The 24,746-nt window shown below is 49.3% G+C and overlaps 1 protein-coding gene across 7 annotated transcripts; it reads right to left on the reverse strand.

Moving 5' to 3' along the window:
* Nucleotides 1-4,839: 4,839 nt before the first annotated feature.
* On the reverse strand, nucleotides 4,840-24,265 carry CACNG5 (calcium voltage-gated channel auxiliary subunit gamma 5). Of its 7 annotated transcripts, none has more exons than XM_068151127.1 (8): nucleotides 24,146-24,265; nucleotides 22,874-23,041; nucleotides 17,562-17,881; nucleotides 10,783-11,019; nucleotides 9,567-9,653; nucleotides 8,661-8,801; nucleotides 7,877-8,022; nucleotides 4,840-7,230 (listed from the first exon to the last, which is right to left on the reverse strand). In XM_068151127.1, exons 4-8 carry the CDS (start codon nucleotides 10,988-10,990, stop codon nucleotides 6,973-6,975), a joined length of 840 nt encoding a protein of 279 aa, XP_068007228.1. In that variant the 5' UTR covers nucleotides 10,991-11,019; nucleotides 17,562-17,881; nucleotides 22,874-23,041; nucleotides 24,146-24,265; the 3' UTR covers nucleotides 4,840-6,972. The 7 variants fall into 7 exon arrangements, with proteins under 7 accessions (XP_068007228.1, XP_068007229.1, XP_068007227.1 ...); XM_068151128.1 differs by having other exon boundaries at nucleotides 10,783-11,016; nucleotides 22,864-23,041; XM_068151126.1 differs by having other exon boundaries at nucleotides 22,864-23,041.
* Between the last annotated feature and the right edge of the window lie 481 nt (nucleotides 24,266-24,746).

Genomic DNA, 24,746 nt, shown 5'->3' on the forward strand with positions numbered 1-24,746 from the left:
AGCCTGCTTCAGGGCTCTTGAACCCTCACAGGAAAGAAGCTTTTCCTCATGTTCAGATGGAGCCTCCTGGGGTCCAATCTGTGCCACAAACACTATAGGTACCCACTGTTGTACATGTTGTTGTAGTTCAATGTCTCATCTTCTTCTCTCTTACAAAGCAATTCCCAGCTTGCTCAAGAGCCTTTGAGAATGATAATTGGTAACAGGCTTGGAAAAAATGCAAATATACCAGAGCTGATGTGTGGGGAGGGGGAGAAAAGAAAAAGCCCCAGGAGTGTGGAGGTGGCAGCGTTAAAATCTCAGCCTGTCATCGGTTTAACATCATTAAACAACTTCTTAAAATAGCAGCCATAATTATTCCTATATGGAGCTCAATCTGGAGAGTTTTGAGTGCTTTCATTCCTCTCTCCTGCTTCACTCAGCTTCCTTGCTCCCAAACTGGTGGTTTAGGGCCCCACATCCATGGCAGAGGACACGAGACCTGCCTGTCCAGCAGCATGGCCATGCCCCAAGGAAAACCAGCAGCAGCCTCAACCCAGTTTCACCAGTCTCAACTCTGTTGACATGAAAGTAGTTTTTGTTGCATTTTTAATTGTAAAGATATATTTACATGAATAAAATACAGCTTGGATGGGGATATGACCTACTTTCTGTGAGAAGATGAAACAACCCCACGTTCGTATTTTCATTTCATTTATTTCAGCTGCTCTCAGTCAGACAGAGCTGCTGAAGCAGATCAAGAGGAAACCCACAACCATCAGGATGCTTCCCCCCCCCCCTTCTGTAAATAATCACATTCTGATTGAAAAGTTGAGGAGCTGCTACATTTCTGTGATGAAGCCTTTAACCTTCAGATCAGGAGAGCAGTTTTGACAGTACATAATTTATATGGAAATAAATAATTTGGCAGGGATTTTCTATGTATGTATTCTGCACTGCTAGAGAAACCCTCTGTGTTCATCTAAATTATGAATAGTAATACTAAATAATAGATAATCCTATTGTCCTGGACAAACAAGGGTCATTCCAAAGTTCCTTAAGCCCAGGAGGAATTGGAGATGCTCTCTCAAGAAACAGACCCTGTAATTTCTGGTAAAATAAAACACAATTTGCTTTTCAAGGGTAAATGAAAGCTTTCACTCAGATCACAAGATGACAGAGCTTGGAAATCATCTCTGGAGATTATCTAGTCCAAGCCTCCTGCTAAAGCAGGGTCAGTCACAGCAGGCTGCCCAGGATCACAGTGTCCAGGTGGGTTTGGAATCTCTCCAGAGAAGGAGACTCCACAGCCTCTCTGGGCACCGTGCTCCAGGGCTCCAGCACCCTCACAGCAAAGAAGTTTCTCCTTAAGTTCAGGTGAAACCTCCTGTGTTCTAGTCATGCTCTTTGCCTCTTGTGCTATCACTGGGCACCACTGAAAGAATCTGTCCCCATCTTCTTGTCCCCTACCCTTTAATCATTGATGAACATGGAGAAGATTCCCTCTTCTAGCTCTTCTCCCGGCTAAACAGCCCCAGGTGTCTCAGCCTCTCATTGTCAGGGAGATACTCCAGTCTCCTTAGCATCTTCATAGCCTCCCTTGGACTCTCTCCAGTAGCTGCCTGTCCCTTTTGAATTGGGAAGCCCAGACCTGGAATCTGTAACAAGATCTTTGAACTCCTCTAGTAGTTGAGGCAAGGCAGCTCAAAGAGCTGCACTTATTTCAGCACAAGATGTTGGCTGGGCACTCCACAGCCTTGGCAAGTACCATGGGATGCCTCCCTTATCTCCTCACTGGGGAAGCCTGTGATGAGCCAAGCTGGAGACAGATGAAACCAACACTGAGGACCAAAGAGGACTCAGCTGTGCTAGATCTAAATACTATAGATTTACTTATCAGATGTAAAGAAATGAGCAGGACCTGACCTGTGCTGACACAACAGCACGTTGAAAGTTAAGATACTTTTCTCCTTGCTCATAGTGGGACACTGACAGTGTCCCCTGGCTTCAAAAACCTTCAGTTTCCCATGGAGGTGAAGTCCCTGAGCTCCAGAGGAGCTGAGTGACATCTCAGTACTTATGCAAATTACCTGCTATTAATTAAATAACACCTTTCAGCTTCCTCAGCAGATTCTGCTCCTGCAGTAGCAGCAGGAAGCTGGTGCATGTCAAGATGCCAGGCAGACATGAGAACCTCAGGGTTACATTTTTGGGAACACACACCTCATTAAAGATCTTACCACCACAGGAAAAGGAAAAAAATCTCTGGTCATGTCTTTTTATTGTCTCTTCTTCTGTGCTTTCCAGCCCTTCTGTCACAAGAAGCCTGCAACCAGTTGCTTTTAAACATGGCCCACTAAGAGAACTCTTGCTCAGCAGAGCTTCACGTAGGCTTCGTTTTGGCTCTGATATGGATCCTGCTGGAGTCCAGGGGATTTCAGCATGTGCCTACACACTTTGTTGATTAGCAACAAAGAGCTGAACTTCATGTCTGGGGATTTGCTTACGTGCAGTTGGGGCAAGAGGGACTTTGTTCCAAAATGAATGATTCCAAGCCCCAGTGCACCAGCTCAGGGAGCCCTTACGCTGTACCAGCTTCAGTGTGCAAACCTGAACTGGCCCATGTCAACAAACACCTCCTCTGCATCCCAGCCACACGTGGTTTGCCTCTCAGAGAAACGAATTCACACTGCCCTGACATTAAACATTAAAAGCAGCTGTATCTCATCACAGCCAGAAGATTTATCTGGAGCCTGTGACAAAAGTGATGGCTTCTTGGGGAATAACCTTGAGCACTGGCACTGCATACATTCAAGGAGTATTAATCACAATTTGTGTGTGAATCTTTCTCCTTTCACTGGAAATGGAGAGAGAGGGGAGGCTTGGGGATTTCTGAGATGGTTTGATTAAAAATGCTGGGCAGAGCCTGCAGAACACCACAGTGAAAACTGCTCAGGGCATGAGAATATCCACTTAGAGCCAGTGTATTCCTCAAACAGAATCATGGAATGGTCAGAACAGACCTTTAAAGATCATTTAGTCCAACCTCCCCCACACCCAGAGCAGATCCACCAGGATCACAATGTCCAGGTGGATTTGGAATCTCGACAGAGACTCCATAACCTCTCTGGGCAGCTTGCTCCAGGGCTCTGGCACCCTCAAAGTAAAGATTTTTTTCCCTTAAATAAAAGTGAAACCTCCTGGGTTCCAGTTTGTGCCCATTGTCCCTTTTCCCATCACTGGACACCTCTGAAGAGAGCAGCCTCTCATTTCCTTTCAAAGGTTATGTCAGGGAAGGCAGATTGGCAATTGATGATACCAAGGGTAATCACTGCAGCCATCACCAGCCCATTATAACCACTGAGGTCCCCATAAGCCAAAATCTAAGGTATACAAAACCTCACAAGGAGATAAAGCAAAGAGGCAGCTCTTCCCTTTGTATAATCCACTGTATCCATGGGAACAAGCTGCGGTTGGAGGTCTCCACAACAGCAAGAGACAGAAACCCTGCTGTGCATGGGGAAAAAGGTCAGCTGAGCACCCCAGCTGTGGCAGGGCGGGTGGGGTGGCACCCAGAGTGCTGGGGACACCCTGCTTCCTGCCTCAGGAGTCACAGCTGTAAGATGTTCCAAGACAGCCAGTGTGTAGAGAGAGAAGTTAAAGAGCTGATATCGTTCTGGGGGAGGGAAAGCTGGTGGAGCAAGCTGGCCCCCGCAGCAGGGTGAAGAATCCACCAGCAGATCCTAAATCTGGGTTAGAAAAGCAAGGAGGTAAAACGCTGTTTTTTCTTGTTAGGTCTGACTGTTAATCTTTTGTGGTGGTGGAAAAAAATAATTGAAAGTAAACAAATAAATGTCATAAAGAAAGAAGAAGAAGAAAGAGGAAATAAATATTTCTGAGCTCCCTCTCCTAAGGGGAGGAGTATTTCCTTGGGTATTTTGCCTGTTCACACAGCATTCCCATCATGGACATGCTGGTTCTGCACAGCTAACAAGACTATTTAATTTCCTAGCACACCCTGAACAGCCCATGGGGCTATCTTCCCACAGCTGGGAAAATGAACACACAGCCCTGACAAACAGCATTAACAAGACATCAGAAGGACCTGCCAGCGGAATGCTGAGTGCTAAAAACCCCCAAACCATGTACACCACCCCCAAGTCAGCTCCTTACCCTGCCACAGAGCTATGTGGCTGAACCCCACCCTGATAAGATACCTTTGGGTCTTGCCTGCTCAAAGGTGATGAAAGGGCACAGGTCTTCAGTCTTGTGTCCAGAGAAATCACAGAATGGTGGGAGTTAGAAGGGATCTCTGGAGATCTGGTCCCATCCACCCTAACAGGCTTGCCTAGATCAAGTTGCACAGGAAAGCTTCCACAAAGATGTGGAAAATCTCCAGAGAAGCAGACTCCACAGCCTCTCTCCTCTTCCTCCAGTACCCTCACAGCAAAGAAGCTTCTCCTTAAGCTCAAATGAAGCCTCCTGTGCTCTAGTTTGTACCTCTTGGCCCCTGGCCTATCACTGGGCACCTCTGAAACAAAGCAACAAGGTTCATCTGGGGCTTCCCAGGTTGTAGGGATTTGGTCTCTCCTTGCTCACCTGAGCAGGACCAGATTGCCCCAAAACACCTGCCCAGACCTCACCTCACCCCAGCATCACCTTCACCAGCAGCCAAAACAGCTCAGCTCTTGATCTGCATCCCTGCCACGAGGGAGTAACTGCCTGGTGGGGACTCTTGCCTTACCTTGACCTTCCTGGAGGCTTCCAAGCCTACTGGCAAAATAGACACAAGAGGAGCAGCACTGGAGGACATTTCAGGTATACCTTTGTGTGCATTTATATATATACACATTTATTTTTCTTCCCACTGTGCATGAGAGAGCTCTGGAACCACAAGCTTCTCCAGCAGCAACTAAGAGAGAAGGTGACCCAGCAGAACCTTATTGTTCCTGGCTACTTTTAATTACTGCTCAGGATTGGCCTCTAATGAATCTCTTACATCCTTACCTCATGGTTCAATAAGGGTTTTCAGGCCACTCCTACCTAATAGGAAAATAGAGCCTGTTTCCCCTGGCCCAATCACACCTGGGGCCATGGGTGTGATGTGGAAGGGTAGAGTGAGGAGTACAAGTCCTGTGGGAGGGAGGAGATGCTGACAGATATAAGCTTTCCAAGGAGAGGCCACAAAATGCCTTCTGGGGCTTACAGAAAGGAGATTTGATTCTAAAACCCCCAAACACACAGGAGAAAGGTGTCTCCCAGGAGATCCTTGAAGGTGCAAATAGTGGGCTTAGACCCTACTTTGGAGTCATTAATCAATAAATAAATATCAACTAATAAATAATAAACCAAGAGGTGCAACACTCACAGAGAATGCTGCAAAGGAGGTTAGAAGTGCATGTATTCAATTTGATTCAATTACAGTAAGACAAAACCAAGCTCAAACACCAGGAATCTCTGGAGGGTTTTGTTTTACAGAAAAGGATTTTCAGAAGGTTTAAAATAAGAAAAGAAATAGAGTTTGGATGAAGTTTCTCCTGCGTGGGGAGAAGCTGATGGCTTGCACAGGAGCATGCAGAGGAGCAGAGCCTTTTCTATCCCTTCATTTTCAAGGAGAGTGATACCCTCTCCCTGGCAGCTGTCTGAGACAAAAATGTCAAATCATCATAGGAAATTTTAAATCTGAAAGCCTCAAGGTTCACACACACACACACACAAGCAGCTAAAATACCATTTTCTTGCCAAAATGAAATACTATCCAACTACTTTGCTATAGTGGCTTAAGTAATTTCAGCTACATCACTTCACACCAGTTTGGGATCTCATTTTCACTGAAACAACTCGCGCTTCTGGCCAGAACTTCCCCTAAATCACAGGATGTTAGGGGTTGGAAAGGACCTCTGGAGATCATCTAATCCAACCCCCCCTGCCATACCAGGGCCACCCAGAGCAGGTTGCCCAGGATTGCAATATCTGGGTGGGTTTTGAAAGTCTCCAGAGACAGAAACTCCACAACCTCTCTGGGCAGCCAGTTCCAGTGCTCTGCCAACATTAAAGTAAAGAAGTTCCTCCTGATGTTTAGACAGAACTTCCTGTGTACGTTTGTTCCCACTGCCTCTTGCTCTGTGCTTAATGTTTCCTATGAGAAGGTTTTAGGTAGTTTTTCACTTGATGCTGCACTGAAATTCTCCAAGTCACTCATCAGACATCCAGTCTATGGGATGGTGGAGGAGATGTGGGTGCCCAACCCACCCTGAGAGCCCAGACACCCCAGGGCTGTAGCAGAGCATCCAATCTATTTAAGCACCAGCTTGCAAGTGGCCGTGGAGAAACAAGAACCTGGTGATGTGCAAGCCTGCTGAGACATAGCTGGGAGAGATGGCCATTTCCCAGGGCAGCCTGGTTGAAAGTGATAGCCAGCAACCAGAGATATCAACCAATAATACAAAAATCTGCATTTCTCTGATGGTGCCAGTTTCTTGGAGATGTTCACAAATCCTTTCTGCCCACTGGTGCTTACACCAGTAAATCAATAATTAAATGACACAGTCAAATGCACAAACTTTTGCAGCCTACCCAAACCAAAAACAAACAAACAAATCACCACAATTTTCTGTTCCTTTTCTTACTTCTACTCTATTTTCTCTTTTCCTGCTCATGAGTCCAGCCCAGGATTTATCCCCCAGGCAGAACTGCTGTTTGCTCAGCAGGATGAGCTGAAAGAAGAGGACTTTGGAAAGGTTTTCAGTTATGCAGGGAAGAATAAACAAAAAAACAAAAAGCCCCAAAACAACAAAACCCAACCAACCCAAAACCCAAAGAAAGGAAAATCTCCCAGTTCTCTAGGTTACATTATTGGTTATATAATCCATCTCTCTGGTTGTTTTTATGCTCCTATAAATAGAGAATTGTCCTGAAAAATAAACGACAAACGGAGTCAGGACGCGGCGCCCGTCGGCGCTGGGGTGGGAGCGGGTGCAGGGCTGGTGGGGCTCAGCATGGGGATGAGGACATCTGGTCATAGTCAGGGCACTTGAGCAGAGCTGGGTAGTTACTGTTCATCTGCAGGGACGCCTCGCTGGAGATGTCAGAAGGGCTGCGGCCCCGCGCCCAGGCATCTGGGTGCAGGAACTGCCCTGAGTAGTCGGAGCAGTTGCTCAGCCGGGGCCGGTAGAAGCCAGGGTGAGGTCGGTAGATGTCTTCGGCTGTGTATCTCTTCATGAACAAGTAGACAGACATCACCCCAGCACTCTGCAGGGGAGAGAGACATGGCCTGATGCTCATCCTTCTAACGGCTGCCTTCACCAGCACCAAAACACAACAGAAATATAATTCACTTGTTTTGCTCTGCTAACGATGCACAAGGGTTCCTGAGGAGTCTCTTCACTGCTCTGTGCCCCAGGTCCATGCAGTAAATTAAGGTGGCATGACTACCTCTTGTCCTCCACTGTATCCATGCCTGGCATCAGTTAATGATCAAATGCCCCCTCAGGTCATACAATCATAGAACTACAGCACTGCTGAGGTTGGAAGAGACCTTTGAGATCCTCAAGTCCAACCACTCACCTTGAGCTCACAATCCCACCACTGCTTCTAAACCAGGTCCACACAAGTCAGGCTTGATGGGGCTCTGAGCAGCCTGATCTAGCTAAAAATGTTCCTGTTTACTGCAGGTAGTTTGGACTAGAGGAGCTTTAAGGGTCCCTTCCAACATGATGCTTTCTATGATTCTATTCTATAACCAGCACTCCACACTGGGGTCTGTCTTGTGCCCTACTATATATTTCCCATCTTCCCTCACAGCCCCATCTGAGCCCTCTTCTTGCTTGCAGCCTCAATGCCCCCCGTCCTGAGAATGGGTTACATTTGCTAGAGGGATGTGAAAGCTCCCAGGTACCTCTGTGAGAAGGAAGGAGATGGCAGAGAAGGCAAATGACCATCCATATTTGTAATTGAAGAATGTTTCCGAGTCCTTGGTCCTGTTCAGCATCTCGTCGTTAATGCTGGATATGTAGAGGACCAGCCCCACCACCAGCGACAGACCTGGAGGGGAACCAAGGAGAAGGATGCTGGGGAATGCCACAGGGATGAAGCCACTGGAGAGGCACCTTCCTTTAAGTCCTGACTCGTGGGTGAAAATGTGAAACTGTGGAAGTGTACTTGAAATAACTGGGGAAAGAGGCTGCTCCCCTGCTGAACTAACCCAGGGCACTCCTCTCACTTCAGTCAAACCCTTACCTGCTCGAGTGAGTCCACGTGCACCATGTGGGAGCTGGCTTCAAAGCTCAGCTGTCACAGCTATTTGTTTAACACTGACACAACAGCATGAATAAAACATTCACTTGTCTCATGTAGAAACATCCTGCCTGAGCAGTTTGAAGTTTCAGCTCTCTCCTGCTACTGATGTGCCACGAGAGGCATTCTTTTCTCCAGCAACTGCTCCTGCACAGGCGTTGGGTGTTTTCCTCCACATCTCCTGCCCAGTGCCACAGATGAGTGCTGCACCAGGTCATTTTCCATCCTGCAAAGGCTGAACAAGCTGCAGGGCTGAGCCAGGGGCCCCCGCAGGTGATGACTCCAAGGAGCCAGCGCAGCAAGTTAGGAGAGCACCAATAGGTACAAAAGCAAACATACTCCACACTCAAGGATTTTCAGGAGGAACCCTGGCTAGCAAAACTCACCTGACAGGATGAAGAATATCCCCGAGACAAAGGCAAGGATGGTCCTGTGAGGCCGGATGTGTCCGATGTTGCTCAGGATGAAGCCAATGAACATGAAGAAGAGGCTGACCAGAGGGAAGGGGGTGGCAGAGCGAATCATCTCTGGAGGGGAGGAGCAGAGGAAAGAGAACAGGTCAGTCCTTCCCATGCAGTGTGAGAAATGGCCTTGGCTGGGTAAGATGGCCCCAGCTCTGCTGCTCCCTGACCACAGTATGTCCTTCTTTACTCCTGGTTGATGTGGGTGCTCTTGAGCTGCAGCTGAACCCTGGGCAGGGTTCCCCTCCTTGCTAATGGGCTAAGTGAAGACACAACTCTCTCTGGCTGAGGAATCATCTGCCAATGTTTGCACTTCTGAGGGTTTCTATGTTAAGTGTTACATAGGAGAAACTCATCAGAACCTGCACATTTCTTTAGCTTCTTCACTGCAAAGGTGCTTGCTGGACACTTGTGTTTATTAAATCTATCAAATGACTGCAGGGTTCATGGTGGGAGCTGGGACACTCCACCCTTAATCCATGCCTTTGTGTCATGTGTAAAACTGACTGCCACACAATAAATGCAGCTGTGAAGCATGGAGAGGAGGCTGTAGAACCAAACATTCCACAAACATCAGCACTGAACAGCCAATGACAAAATAATTGTATGGCTTGAAGCTTCTGTGAGCATCCTGCCCCTAGAAAGGGATGTCCCCAAAAGCTTAGGGGCATGTTGGGTGATCCACAGAGTATGAAATGTAATAAAACCCTTGCACAGTAGCACTGTCAAGGACCTAGGAGCTTCTTCAGCAGGATTCCTTGGAGGGATCCCTAGGGAACCTCTGGTGTTTTGCAGGCTGCAAAGGGTAAGACCCACCCCCAGAGCACTCACTCAGGACGTTGACGGTGGACTCAGACGTCAGCTGGATGTTCATGGGCATGACGTACTCGATGGTGAAGCAGCGGCCACGCTCCTCCCCTGCAGCAGACACAGACCAGTCACACCTGCAGTGTGTTTGGTTGGGTTTTTTGGGGGAATAGAGTGGCTATAAATTAATTTCAGTACATGCAAAAAAATCTTGCTTTATACTGCTGCTTCTATCTTGGGAAGGAAAACATCTCCTAACCATCACCTTATGCAAAAAAAATCCTGCTCTAGCACAGGGGGGTTGGACAAGATGTTCTTCAGAGGTTCCTTCCAGCCCCCACCATTTTGGGACTCTGTGTGACTCTGTGAAAAGGATTCCCTTGTATACAAAAGTGTGAATGCTGGAGCTAGAGGCTTCAAGGTCACCCCAGAGGTATTATCAGAGCTCCTCACTCCCTTGACTTTTTCAAAGCAGCAACTGAAACTTTGTGACATTTCAGATGGGTCACTTTGAGATTGCCATTCCCTTGGGTTTTATTCAACCTCTGCCCCTGCAGCCAAGTCGTTTCATCAGACTTGGCATGGATGAAGGAATGGTCCAGCTGACCTGAATCCAAATGTTGCAGGGAACAAAAGGGAAAGTTGTGAACTGCTGCCCAAGGCACTGGGGCAGAGCAGGACAAGGGGCAGTGGGGTCTGGCATGGCAGCAGTGAACTCACCCAAGGTTTGCAAGCCAGGGCATATTTTATCCACCTGACTGCTATAGCTAGACATGCATGATGGGGTGATGGCATCACTCAGGTTATGTCTAAACCTGAAGGAGATGATTTTCACCCTCAAAAGAGGGAGATTCAGACTAGATAGAAGGAATATATTTTTTTACACTGAGGATGGTGAGACACCAAGCCAGATTGCCCAGAGAGGTGGGAGAAGCCCCATCTCTGGAACCATTCCAGGTCAGGTTGTTTGTGACTCTGAGCAGCATGCTGTAGTTGCAAATGTCCCTGCTGGCAGCAGGGGGATTGGACTACATGACTTTTAAAGGTCCCTTCTAACCCAAACCATTCCATGAGTTTGTGATTCTATGTTTGGAAGCACATAGGCACAGCTTCTAAAATTCCCTATTTTCCCCAGCCCTCTCCTAGGGTACCACAGAATCAAGGCCATCAAATACGATGCTGACAGGCAGCAAACATCACATTAGAAGGGACGTTTTTAGAAGAGAGAGAGTGACCATACCTGCCAGGAAGCAGACCCTCCAGAGCCCTGAGTGCAGGGACAGTTTGATTTCTGCTGTCTGGTTCTGGGGCTGGACGATGCCCTCCTCCAGGTAGAGCCAGTAGTCGGTGCTGACAGAGATGCCCAGGAGCCCGAGGCCACAGACGGCGAACACGCTGCTGAGCAGGGTCAGAGCCTTCCTGCTGCAGGCACTCATTGCCAACAGCATGGGGGGGCCAGGAGGCGTGGGGACAGCTGCTGGGAGAGGAGACACAGAGGAATGGGTGGGTGGAGGGATGGATGGATTAATGGAGATGGATGGATGCAGATGGATAGCTGGGTAGAGGTGGATAGATGGATGGGTGGGTGGATAGATGTTTCAAAGCTTTGCCTTCTGCCTTTAATGGTCTATCTAGGTCAAGCTGAAAGAAGCCATTAAAACAATTTCAGTGAGTCCTGACAGATGGAGAGTTTGAACCCAATCCCACCTGACTGCTGCCCCACAACTCAGAAGATGTGATGAGCATTGGATGCTGAGCTGGAAGAGGTGCAGGATGGGCTGGTTGGTAGCAGTTCAACAGCTCCCATTTTATTTGCTGCAGGTAATTCCTGATGTTCCAGCCAAACCCAGAGCTCATCTCCCTGAGGATGAAGCTGAACCACACTATTTGCCATCCCCATAGCCTTATCTAAGAGCAGCATCAGGAGCTGTATCTTCTCCACACAGGAGCCTGTTGAGGCTCATGGACACCACATTATGGATCAACAAAGATACTTTATGGCTTTTTATTGTGTTTCCTGGATCAGAACTGGCAGTGCTGGTATCAGGCAGAACTGGTCCAAACTCACCTGATGCTTCAGAGGGAGGCATGGAAATGGGAAAACATTAAAGGAGGAAGCAAAACCCAGCTGCTTTCCTTTTCCTTTTTATACAATGTGGGATTTAGCAGAGCTCCCAGTGCTCTTCAGACTGATAAAAAGTCACTAGAAAGAAGAGCTCTTGGTGCAGCAGAGAAATGCAATTAATATGGAGGGGGGGGAAACACCAAAGAAAAGAAAGATTAGAGGAATAAGAACAAGAAGGAAAAGATACACTCAGGAGAGGGTCTTCTGGGGAGTGGGAAGGAAGCAGATAGTGCTGCTGGCTGCTTTTCTAAAGGCAGCATGAATCACAGATAAGTGCCCTGCCAGGGGTATCTTCCAAGGCACACGTTGCTGTTGCTCAGCACTGCAAACAATATGGAAAAAAACATTCAATAAATCCATCGAGACAACAAAAGCTGCCCAGCTGAACACTGTAGCAGTGGGATGCATCTTCTGTGGGCTCCCTTTAAAACTACACAAGGCTCACTCTCACTACCTGAGGTTTGGAGGGACGACAAATGGTAGAGGGCTGTGGGCAGAACACAGAATCACAGTGCCGCAGAATCAAACAGGTTGGAAGAGACCTCCAAGATCATCAGGTCCAATGATCACCCAACCCTAACTATTCAACTAGACCGTGGTGCAGCCCCAGCTGCTGGGGAGGGAGGGCAGAGTCCCCCCAAACATTTTTCATTTGGAAGACCTGTTCCTGTAGTCATGGTGGGTAAACCACAGAGCCAGGGCATGGATATCTCACATCTGCCCAGGTGTCAGCTCAGGAATAGCTCCCCCACGCCTGTGCTACCGTGGCACACATCAGGGAGTCAGCTCTTTGGGTGAGAAGTCTTGTTGTTATCACTGTGGTGGAGGTGGTGGCATTTAGTGATTAAATCACAAAATGTGGCTCCTTCCTGGGCCTGGAGTTGACAGCTCACTGCTCTGACACGTCCGGGTGGCTGAGCAGACTGGAGGAGGGCATTTTTTCTTCTCTGATGGAAATATAATCATACTTCCTTGCTTACAATGACTCTCAGGGATGCCAAAAGTCCTCACAGCTTGCACTTTTACACTTGAAAGCCTACAAAGATAATGTTCTGCTGTAGTTCCCTCATGATTAATACCAGCAGCCGATGCTGATAGCTATTTCTCGCTGCTGAACTGCCTGTGCTGGACTCTCTCAGGAGCTCTGTCTTCTCTCAGTGCCCACCCCTAGCATATCTGGGGTATAAATGGCCAGCATCAAAGCTCCCCAACAGCCCAGTTCTGGGTGGTCTTGCAGCAAGTTTCATACAAGATGGATGTGAAGGAAACTGTAGTTATTGAGGAGCTCAAATCATTGCATTTACTGAGCAGATGCAATACCCACAGCCTGTCCACACCCCCAGCTCAGTACTCTGAGGAGCAATAAGAGAGAAAAGCAGGGAATGCTGCTGGAAGAGGTGCAGATTCTTGGGTGAAAAAGAGAAATGGAGAGAGAGAGAGAGATATACTTTTATTATTGCATCCCACCCCGAGTTCAAAGCAGACAAGTACATCTTGGTAGGAAGCAGATGTCCTTGCACCCTCAAGCGCTGCAACAGCTCTGGCAACTCTCTTCCATATGAAATTAAGGATTTGGCTCTTCCTACATTCACACTGAGCCATTCCCCAGAAGGTACCGACCTACAGGCAATGTTGTCACTTACAGGCAGCCCAAGCAAATGCTCCAGCTCACACTGCTGCAAGCCTTCCGCCTTGGGCATTGCTAACAAGCCTCATTTTTAATGTTCTTATTTAATGTTTCCCTCAGCTCAAGAAAAGCAGGACATGTTCCCAGGAGGGAACCAGATGCACAGAGGAGAGGCCTGCATTTATTTTTTTTCCCCCCTGAGGAATTAGGAGGCAGCAGCTAAAGAAGGAATTGGCAGCTATGGGGCAGAGAAGCACATCCTGCAAAAGTGGCCCTGCACCTTGACAACCTTATGGACGAGGGGAGAGGACAGCAAAAAGCTGTAGACTCATTAGGACACCACTTCAACATTTTACTGGGTGGGAATATGACATTTCCCAGGGAAATTCCCATCTCTTTATAGATCCCATTTGATCCAGCAATATTACCAGGCAAAGCACAGATCATCTGGCTCATCTGTTCTTCTCCCTAACTCAGTCAGAGCCATATTTTCTAGTTGCTGCCTCAAAATGAACAGCATTTACTACAGGATGTCTCATCTCTCTTGGCATTTTGGTGCCAAAATGGGAAAAGGAGCTGGAATCTATTCTTGGCTCATGTATCATCAACAATCGTCCTCCCTGCACACTTCTCGTTAATAAGGAGCCAAAAATCAAAGTGGGGAATGTGTGAAGGTCCAGATAAAGCCATTCAGAGGGAAAGAGCTGAGTATTTCCTGTGATTTGTTGTCCATCAATACCAGGCAGTGGAAAATATACCCATTTGACATCATTTATGCTGGTCATTGAGGTGACACTAGCAGCAGGGAGAGAGGTTGGGCAGCAGTCACTCCTCTCAATTGCCTCATTCCTTTTCTTTCTCACACCTCAATTTCCATGCAATCATAGAAGCATTTGAGTGATTCCTATTACAGCAAATCCAGCCTGACAGGGTGGGGGACAGGATGCAGGGATGGTGCAGAGCAGCCTCTCAGAACAGACCTTCCCCCGTGTCCACACTTGGAGAATTAGCAGAGCTCCCAAGAGAAAGATTTTTCAAGGACACCAATAGGAGCTGGATTGATTTGCAGCATGGATTTATTCCACAGTAACCTTTACCAACTCCATCGGGCTTCCTGCAGCTGAAGAGGTGATGCTGTTTGGCTTTTCCAACTGCAGCTGTATTTTAAATTAAATTAATGAAACCCCCAAGATTTCCAAGAAGTAGGACCAGAGAAGTGGTCCTGCTCCTTTGGTCACCCTGTGCTTTCTGGTAGCAGTCCAGAGAATGACCACAGTAGTCTGCAATCCTCATAGTGAAGTTCTTTTTGTCTTGGAGCTCCTGATGGGAATGGCAAACGGTACTGACCCCTAAGGAAAATGAAATGAGTATTGGTTTGTTTCTAATGCAGTTCACACAGTTCTAGGAGCGAGTTCAAGTCCTTACCTATTGCTCTATGGGCACAAAAAGAAAACATCCTGGTCCAGATTTCTGAGCCCACCTCTCCATGATCTAATGCTAAGCACAAGCCACTGCTCAGGGCTGTGTGGGTGGGCTGAGAAAAATAAATACATTGCAGGTTAACTGCCTGGACAGGATGGGTCATATCCATAAATCACTGATCCAAGCTCAGGAGAGAGCAATACTCCCTTCTGCTCTAGGTAAAGGCAGAAAGAGCAGGGCCAAGTCAGGCCAAGGAGGCAGCTATCGATTTTCATGTGGCTAGAGCATCATTTCTAATTTCCTGACACTTGTGGGGAGGGGAGGCCCTGCCAGGGCTATCGGAGCAGACAGGAGGGAAGGTTTTGTTTGTGGAAGGGTGCTGGGTTCCAGGACAAGCTGCTGAGCTGCTCCTGGAGTTGTGAAAGGCTGGTCCTCACTGCAAACCGAGGGCAGAGGGAAATCAGAGGTTAAGCCATGAACCTGGAGCAGTGGAGAGGCTGAGCAGAACATAAGAAGGAAGGAAACCTGGTGGAAGTAGGTTAGGAAACCCACTGAGTGAGTGATCAATGGACAAAGGACATCAGGGACCTGGGAAAGAGCTAAGCAAACGCAGGACAGCGTGAGCTATGATGGAGCTGGGCTAAAAGGACCAGCTCCCACTAAGCTGCAACAAGAAAACTGGGCTGGCTAAAAATAAAGGGCCTTCAAGCAGCTTTCTCTGGACACAACATGGTCCATGAGTGTGGGCAAAAATAAATCAGTCAAGGAGAGTGGCTCTTGCAGAACTCAGCTCTTCCAAAACTCAGCTTTTCAGAGCTGGCCATGATTGGGAGGGCAGGCAGGACCACACTGAGGGGCTGACTGGAGCCACCACTGGCATCATCACCTTCCTTCAGACAGCACACCACCACCCTAGCTCTCTCGTGGATTATCCAGAAAAGCCCAGTTCAGTCATTAATAACCACAATGGAACAGAAATGTGGTTGCAAAACAACATAGCAGATGCCACTGAGCTTATGGAGCACCCAAAGGGTGCAAATGCTTTGGTCCCAAAACAGTGTGTGCAAGATGCAGCATCCAGCTGACCCTAACTGATGCTCTACCACTTTGCAGAGAGGTCTTACCGGTGAGGAGCACACAGTGAGATAACTTTAGCCACAGCTGGGTAAACACAGCTCAGCAGAGGACTGGGAGAAGAGGAGATGGGGGTGGGCAGCTCTCACTGCTCCCTCTGGGACCTAGTAGAAGCAGCTCTACAAACTTGACCTGGAAAACTGAGTGATTGGGAAAGATAGCTTTGGGTTTGGCCTTACCACCTGGGAAGCTTGGAAAAAGTGTACTGCAGGCAGAAGAGAAACACAAGACTGCTCTGCTTCCAGAGAAGGGCAGAGAAGAAGAGTATTTCCTTGGATGGCAAACTGAGAAGGAAGTGGTCAAAGAGAACATGGGTTGAAGCTAGTCTGTACTGTTCTCAAGAGCCCTGTTCTGAGCTGCTACAACCTCATGTGGTCCATGGGAAGACAGAAATATACAAGGCAGCTGTACAGTGCTGCATTACTGTCATATGGACATCAGCTCCATTTCTGAGCCAGAAATTGTGTATTGGAAAAACTAAGCATGGAATAACATCTTTTTGAATTGGAGGAAGCTCAGCCTGATATTAAGCAATGAAAGAGGCCATCTCATGATAGTTTCAACAAGCACTAGACACTGCCACTACAAGCAGCCATAAACTTCCAAAGGATCAATACTGGACTGGAAAGCTTCCCCTCGGCTCTGAGAGCAGGAATGGGCTCCCTCAGCCCATTACAGCCAGGCAGAGCCAGCAGTGCCCAATCAATGGAGCCCATGGGGCTCACAGTCTCTCCAGAGCGGCTTTTACAAAGGAGAAATAAATAAAACGAAGGTTCTGAGTTATTTTAACCTAGGCTGAAGCACAGCAATCACAAACTTCTTCATAATTTTTCCTTTTTTCTTTCTTTTTTTTGCTTGCCATCACACCCAAGGAACACCTGAAGAAGTCAGAAGAAATGAAGTGTGACTGCCACGCTCTGGAATTCTCACCATGAACTAATCTATGGGTGGCATTATTGGGATTTTTCTCTTAAACTTGACTTCTTCACTTCCATAAGTTTTTTTTTTCCCCCCTGAGAAATTCTCCTTTCCCCCAGCACTTTCCATGCTTCATTTCTTGTCCAAGTGGGTTTTTTTTCTTCTTCTTTTTTTTTTTTTTCCCCCAAAGCTTGATCAAAGCTCCTTTCATGACAGTACAAGGGTGAAGGAAACACAGCATAGAAAGTACCACATTTTTCTGCTGACCCCCCAGCCTGCTTATTGAACCCCCCAAAAATGACCCAGGGCTGCTCTTCCCTGTCTTCTTTACTATGAAGCAGCCTTTTTGCCATGGACTGCCCAAAACCTGCCCTTTTTTGATGGGCCAGATTTGCAAGGATGGTTGCTGCTGATCAGCTGAACCCAGCTTCAGCTCCAGCACCAAATACCAAGAAAATCAAATTATATTCCCAAGGTCAAAGGAGCAGAAAGAGGATTTATTTCCCCATCCCAGCCTTCTAAACCAGACACTTTCCCGACCTGGCTAATCGTGCCAGGGCAATGGCTCTGCTCCAGCTCATTCACACTAATGGCTTTGGCTGATGCCAGCAACATTCAACAAACAAAACCATCGACCCAACAGCCCTCCCCAGTCCCTGCTTACACAGCCCTGTGTGTACAGCCAGTGCTCATTCACATGGTCTCTCTGGATCCACAAATATCTCCTCACAAAACCTCTTGCAAAGAACATCCCACTCACGTCTCCTCTCTCCTGGGTGTCTAAGGCTCTTACCTCTTTTAACCCCAATGCTTTGAAATGTGGAAAACCTGTGCTGTTGGCTGTGAAGGTGAGAAGCTCGGGTTCTGGCAGACCAACTGTGAGGCAAGTGTCACAGCCAGGAAGGTCCTCAATGGATGCTTCAGCTGCTTGAGGGCACTGGGAGGAGCTGGGAGTGGGGTGGCTTTGGCAGCAGGCAGGGGAGAACTCCCGGACTGTAGGAGAGGACACAGCCTCGACTCTCTGCCTCCGACCGACTCACACCAGGGATAAACAAGGCTAGGACAGGCAGGTGGCAGGCAGGGATCTGCATCCACTTGCTGGCAGCTCCTACCCTGGGGTGGTATAGGAAATTGTTAGACAGAGTTCAGTTCTCAAGAGGGAAAGAGGAGCTAAAGCTCTGTCACCCATGCACCCACATCCAGTTCTCCAGGTCTGAATTATATCTCTCTATATACAATCAGAGTTTACATCACTAACAGCAGCTGAGCCCTTTCCTGTGCAGAGCCCTTCCCACCGCCCTCTCACAGCAGAGCTGACATGCAATATTCCTTGACTTGCAGCAGTCACTGCTCAGTCAGGGATGTGATTCAAACTGCTGGTTTCAATACCCTACCAAGAGCTACAAAAGCAGAAGGGAAGGGGGAATATTCGCAGCTGCAAAGCAAACCAGCTGAGGGCTTGGCTGTAACATCTGCAGAACCCCCACTGCTGTGCCCTGTGGAATGGTGCTTGCCCAGTAACCTTGTTGTACCTTGCAGGAAGGACCTTACACCCTCAATACACAACTTCCAGTAACCTGATGATCCAGTGACCCTCAGTGAGTTGATCTTAAGGAAAAAACTTCTTTCTTGTGAGGGTTTAGGAGCCCTGGAGCTAGCTGCCCAGAGCAGTTGTGGAGGTTCCTTCTCTGGAGTGATTCCAAACCCACCTGGACATTGCAGTCCTGTGCATCCTGCTGTGGGTGACCCTGCTTTAGCAGGGTGGCTGGACTAGATGGTCTCCAGAGGTTCCTTTCCAACCCCCAGCATGCTGGGATTCTGTGATGCTTCTGGCTTTGGTGTAGCGCTTCCTCACTGTTCATCTTGGCTGGTGTAGAAGGAACCCAGGCAGACCCAGCAGCAGGGGTAAGTGGTGGCAATGTAATCTCACTGTGTGTGATAGCTGGAGCAGAGCAGCTGGCTCAGCTGCCAGCAGCCACTTCACACCTCCACCACGGCTGGGCTGGGCCAGGGGAACATTACATCTTGAACAGCTGGCTCTTGTTCAGTTCCACCTGTCACTTAAGATGGCAAAGTCCTGCACTGGCTTAGTGTATTACAGAGAGGAGAAAAAGCTTCCTAGCACACTGACAGCTTTTCAATGTCTCCACTCCATGCCCTTCCAGCAGCAAGGCAGGTCACAGCACAACTAGAGATCTTGGGCACCTTTTCCATATGATATTTATGTTGCTTTAAACTGAAGTGGGGATGAGCAGAACCCACAAATGTAGTGCAAGCCCTGCAGGAGCTATGTATTGCAAATGCCACCTCATGAAACGTCTCTGAGGAATAAACTTTTACTGCTACAGGAGATCTAAGAAAAACCCCAGTCCCCGGCCCCACTTTCAGGAGATGTGGCTGCTCAGCTCAGAGGGGCCACCCCCCTTCCTCCTTTTCCTTGTAATGATCAGTGCATGACAGCTTGAACTAAATTAAGCAAGGCTGGGAGTAAAAATAGCATCAAGAGCTAATTAAAACCCTCCCAACTCCCCCGTGTTGGTGGTGGGGAAGCTGCAAGCCCTGCATACCTGTGCTATGGGGGCAGGGCAGCCTGCTGCAGCTCTTCCCCTCCTTCCCTGCAGCTTTTCTCACCAGTGCTGGCAGCTGGAGTGGTTTCAGGAACACTTTCAGTGTGATAGATGACAGAAAGCAACAAATCCCCTGAGCGCCGTGGGCGTCTCCAAACAGCGAAGCCTGCTGACAAGTGACACCTTGGGCAGCCTGCACACACTGGCCATTGCCACCAGGACCTCTGTCCCCTTAGTGTGATTACACACAATTGCTGGCATGAAGCAGGCAGCTTGTTGTACAGGAGACTGCATTCCCCCTTCCTTTCTCAGAAACCAGCCTCCAATGGTACAGTGGTGGGGGAGGGCTATGGCATCCACACCTCAGACAAACATTTAAGGGCCCTTTGTGGATGCCATTAAACCCAGTGTATCAAACACGGTGTCTGCTCCATCTGGCTTTGCTGAAGCAGTCTGGGACACAGGTCCTCAGATACTGGTTGTGGTGTCTTCAAGCATGAGCTCTTGAGCAGTCAAAGAAGCTTGGTCCCATCTTCAGACAGGAAAGGCCTTTGCTTTGTGTAGCTTGATGGGTTTAATAGTCAGAAGTATTAAAGCAAGCACTTGTACAAATGAAACTTTCCACCACCCAGATTTTAGTAAGATTCATTGCTGATTCCAGGATTTAATGGTAAATGTCCCAGCAGACAGAGTAAGAAAAAAAACACTGGGTAGGACCTGGTCAAAGGAGTATGGTTCAGTACCAAGCCCAGCATGGCTTCAGGAGGACATCAGCCACTTGCCCTGCTCAGCACAGGGAAGCACAGCTGTGTCCTGGGAAAAATCTGCAGGAGCAGACACGGAACAGACTCTTCTCACTCTTTCTTTCTCCATCCTTCCCCCAGACTAGGACCCATTACCAGGTGAAACCTGGCCTGACTGTGTACTTGGTCTACCTCACCCCTCTCCTATTCACACATTCCCTTTGTGTCATCATGGACTTGCTCCTGCAGCACCCACCCAGCAGTACCTCTCACACCACCTGTGTAATGACCTGCTGTTTTCTTCTCCATGTGGTCTGTAAGATGTTTAACATCAAGAACTGTAAAGCAGTTGACACACATGATGCTGACACTGTTCCCTCTTCAGGCACCCCCACCCTCTTTCACTCACTCTACAGAAAAGGGCAGTTCTGCCCCAGTTTCTTTCCTGCTTGCAGCTCACCTTTTCTGTGCCTCAGGAGCAATTTGCTGCTTACGAAGTAGCAACTCCAGCATCAGAAGGACTCAGAACAACTTTCCAAATCACCTGGTTTCCTAGGTTGTTGTGTTGCTTCTATCTGTCTGCAGCTTCCAGAGTCTCCCTGAAGCATCCATGTGCATCTATGAGCATCTTCCAAGAGCTACTACATTTGAGCTGCTACGGCAGCAAGAACCAGGGAAAAATGTGACACAAGGGAAGTTGGGGATGGTGAGAAATGGAAGTAGAGCTTGCTTGGGTCAGGTGTTTTGGCAAGGCCAAAGACAGAGCCTGTTGTCCCAGTAGAAAGTGATGGCATCCACCATTACTTGGTTACAAGGCAGGAGATGAAGGCAAAGCAGCTACCAGTCCCACCACTGCTTCAACTAGACCCTGCTGCAGTCCTGAGAAGGTCTCTTGGATGATGAGGCACACTTTTAGTTGCTAGAGGAGCAGAATGTTCATGGTCTGTCCCTCCATGAGAGCCAATGGAGGATCCGCCAGGATTTTTAGTCCCACTTTGTGCCAGCACCTGCCATGGGCCCCCACAATGGTGCCTCTCACATGGCTCTGGTACCGTCTGAGCGTCCACCTTGAGCATCACCTTGGTTAAGTATTTCCCAAGCAGGTGAAACACTTTTCTCCTGTGGTGTGGTGTAATGTATCTCAGTGCCTGAAGTACTGATCCTCACAGACACCTCAGCTTTTCCTTGGGACATGGCAACGAGCAAGCGACTTTGTCCCGGGAAAACCCTCCCTGTCTGTGTCTAAGCAATGATTGGAATGTCTCACCTAGGCTTGGCATTATGGCATCAACCTCTGTTGCTGAATTGTTAATAACCAAACCCACACAGAAAATCCACACTTCTCTTGCAGCTGTCTCAAAGCTGAATGTAGAAGTTTCTACCCACCATGTTCACAGCTCTGCTGTCCTGCAGGTTGGAGAAGGTGCAGGGACACAGATGCCCATCTGGGACCCTGCTGCAATCTCACACTCAGGTCACTTTTACCCACTACAACCCACCACTCCTCCCTGAGCAAGCAGAGCTATTTCCAGCCAGAGCTGCTGCAGAGGAAAGGGACATCAGCTGTAACCAAGAATTTAATGTCTCCTGAGAATAAGCCAGAGCCCACGGAGCTGCCCACATGTAGGGCTTCAAGGGGTCCTGCCTTGGCAAGCCTGAGCCTCTGCTCCCTGTGGCTGAGGACATCACCCAGCAGCAGTGGACATGCACCAAGTGGGAATATGAATTATCCACACATTGTCCTGGGTCAGTGGATGCCGTCTGCTCTGATAATCCCTGCTCAGCGCAGCTCTCAGCACCACGCTAATGAGGTTTTCCGCTGATGAGCCATGATACTTCCCTCATCATAAAAGAAAAGCTGCAAGTCCCATCTTCCAGAGGGACCAGACACAAACCCCACTCTTCTGTAGCAGCCTATTTTCTGAGCCTGGCAATGCATCAGTGTCATCCTTTGACAAATCCATTTCCCCAGAAAATATTTTTGCTATAAAGGTCAGAAGTTTGTGGACTATACATCAAAAAAATAAACCGGTGTGGCTCTGATTCCAAATCCTCTTTCTAGAACACACCTAGAACCCAACCCCCCCCAACCCCCCTTTAATTTTAACCAGGTAATTTTTGTCTTAGATTCCACCATCTAAGTATTCTAAAAATGCCACCTTAAACCCAGGGCTTTCAGTCTTCCCAGCTGATTTAGGCAGAGCTCCCGGCACTCGCTCCAGCCACTCCCAGCTTGCTGACACCGCTGAAGCCTCTGCGGGGCTGTGCATCATTTCCCTTTCTGTTTTATATTCCCTTCCCTCCCCATAAATGAGGCTGAAGCTGCAAATGCTGCGGTATGGATGTTGCCAGGTGGGGATTGATTCAGCTCAATGAATATATTCAACAGCTACAATAATACAGCAAGGGACTGGAGAAAGAAACACACAGAAGCATTTCTGTCCCCTGGATGCCACATGGAGCAGCTGTAGGGTGGCTGAGGGGAAGTTGAGGTGGCAGTGGGGTGGGTGCTGAGAGCCAGTCTCCTGCCCTTTGGCTTTTCAGTGGGTCATGACGTGACAGACTGGTGCCCCTAAAATCCAGTAGCAGGTGAACCTCTGAAGGGAACACAAATGCACAGCACTTGTGAAGCCAAAGGGCAGCAGTCATGGAAACGTGGGTGGCTCCTCCAGCAAAGCTGCATGCCAGGGTTGTACCACCAGCACCCGCTGCCAGTGCACAAAGCTGAGCTGAAATTCTCCTTTGCAGTGCTCCTGCTGCCCTCTTACCCTTCCCAAAGGCTCACCTGCACCTACCAGCTCCAACGAAGCCTCTTTGGTGTCCTCTCCTCTGCAGAGGTTTAGGAGGTGTGAGACACGGTGGGGACAGCAGTGGTGACAGTGGTCCTGCAGGTCGGACTCACTCTCTGGACACCACCAAGGAGCCTCTTGCTGTTTTGTGCCTGGAAGATCCAACCCTAATACCTGCAAAATTCATCATGTGTCAGGGGCTGATAAAGTTTTACAAAATATCAAATCATTAACCACCACCACCCAGCCCTGCTCCTCACTACTGTAGGGGCTGAGACACCACAGATCACCTTCCACCACCTCTCACAGGGAGTGGAGAGGTAGCATGTGGAGAAATGAAGACAAGCTTCATGTCCCCATTCTCCTGTTCATGTGGTAACATACGATCCAGCTCATTTCCCCCTCTCACCGCCCCCCCCCCCCCCCCCCCCCCCCTTTACTTCCCTTAACATCCAGGTCAGGTTTTTCTCAGCTGGCCCCAGCTGAATTCCTGCTCTTCTCCACTGGCAAACATCACCAGCCTCTGACTTCCAGCAGGTTTTAGATTCTCCGTGAAAGATCCCACTCCTTTCCCAGCTCAAATCAGCGGTGAAGCCAGGGATGATCACAGTGCCCAAGAGATGGCCTCTGTGTCTCCGAGCAGCTTGACAGAGACGAAGCCAAGGGATGAGGAGCTGGGATTCAGCGGCTCCCCGTTGTAATAAGGTCCCCCCCTGGCTTTCTGTCATCCAGCTCCCACTCCTTTGGCGGTGCCGGTGTACGGGGCAGGTAACGCAAGCCACTCAGGCACGGAGATATAGACTCCGGTAGTTCGGTCCAGCCGTTCCTGCCAAGCTCCCGGCAGCTCTCTGGTCAGCCGGGGCCATGCTGAGGATGTGGCTCCGCGCCCCGGTACCGCCGGGCGGTGGCTGCTGCCCGGGGCGGTGCCTCCCGGTGTCCCCTGCTGCCGGTGGCCCCCGCCCCACGCACATCATCCCCACATCCCCGGGGGAGCTGCCGAGGGCTCTAACTCCAACGGGGATATGGAAAAATATAGAAAGAGATGCCCCTATACCTACCTCGCACCCGGGGGGCACCTCCCAGACCAACACCCCCTTGCCCCTCCTCCCCGTCACAGTCGGGATTTAAACTTTCAGGTTTTTACACCCAATTCGGGAACTCCCCATCGAAGCCACTTCCAGGGCTGTCTTTTTCCCACCTTCCCGGGGCCAACTCGGGTCTGGCATGGAAAGGGATCTCAGCCGCCCCCTGTCCTCGGTGCCTCCCCCCGGCACTCACCGGTCCCTCGGGCGCTCCTCCAGCGGCAGGACGCGACCGGCAGCCCCGGGGATGCTCCGCGCCGGGGATGGGCCGGGAGAACCCGGGGAGGAAAGGGCATCACATGGCGCCGGCAGGGACAGCCCACCTCTCCTCCCTACCCCCTTTCCATCCCTCCCTCCGTGCCTCCTTTCCTTTCTCCATCCTCCCCTTCCTCCCTCCCCCTTCCCTCCATCTTTCTCCATCCACCCCTCCTCCCTCCCCCCTCACATTTCCCTTTATCCGTCTTTCCCCCATTCCTCCCTCCCCTCCCACCCTTTCCCTTTATCCCCTCACTTTCCCTCTAGTGCCTTCTCTTTTTCTCTGGTCGCCTCCTTTCCCTTCATCCTCTGTCCACAGCTGTGACTGGTGGCTCCAGTTCATCACCAGGCAGGGGTGGGAGCTAGCATTGCCCCTGCCCCTCTCTACATCCTCCCTTCCATGCACCCCCACCCCGAACTCTCTGCCTGAAGAAACACAGTCCCCTCTGGGGTGGGACTGGCCAGAGTGGCAGTGCTGGGTGGGCTGCACACCCCAAGACATGACTCATGAGCTGGGGAAGAAAAAACTGATTCCAGCCACC

The sequence above is a fragment of the Melanerpes formicivorus genome, unplaced genomic scaffold (genome assembly GCF_026170545.1).
Source record: "Melanerpes formicivorus ecotype bairdi unplaced genomic scaffold, bMelFor1.0.p_v2 SCAF_21, whole genome shotgun sequence".
Classification (NCBI taxonomy): domain Eukaryota; kingdom Metazoa; phylum Chordata; class Aves; order Piciformes; family Picidae; genus Melanerpes; species Melanerpes formicivorus.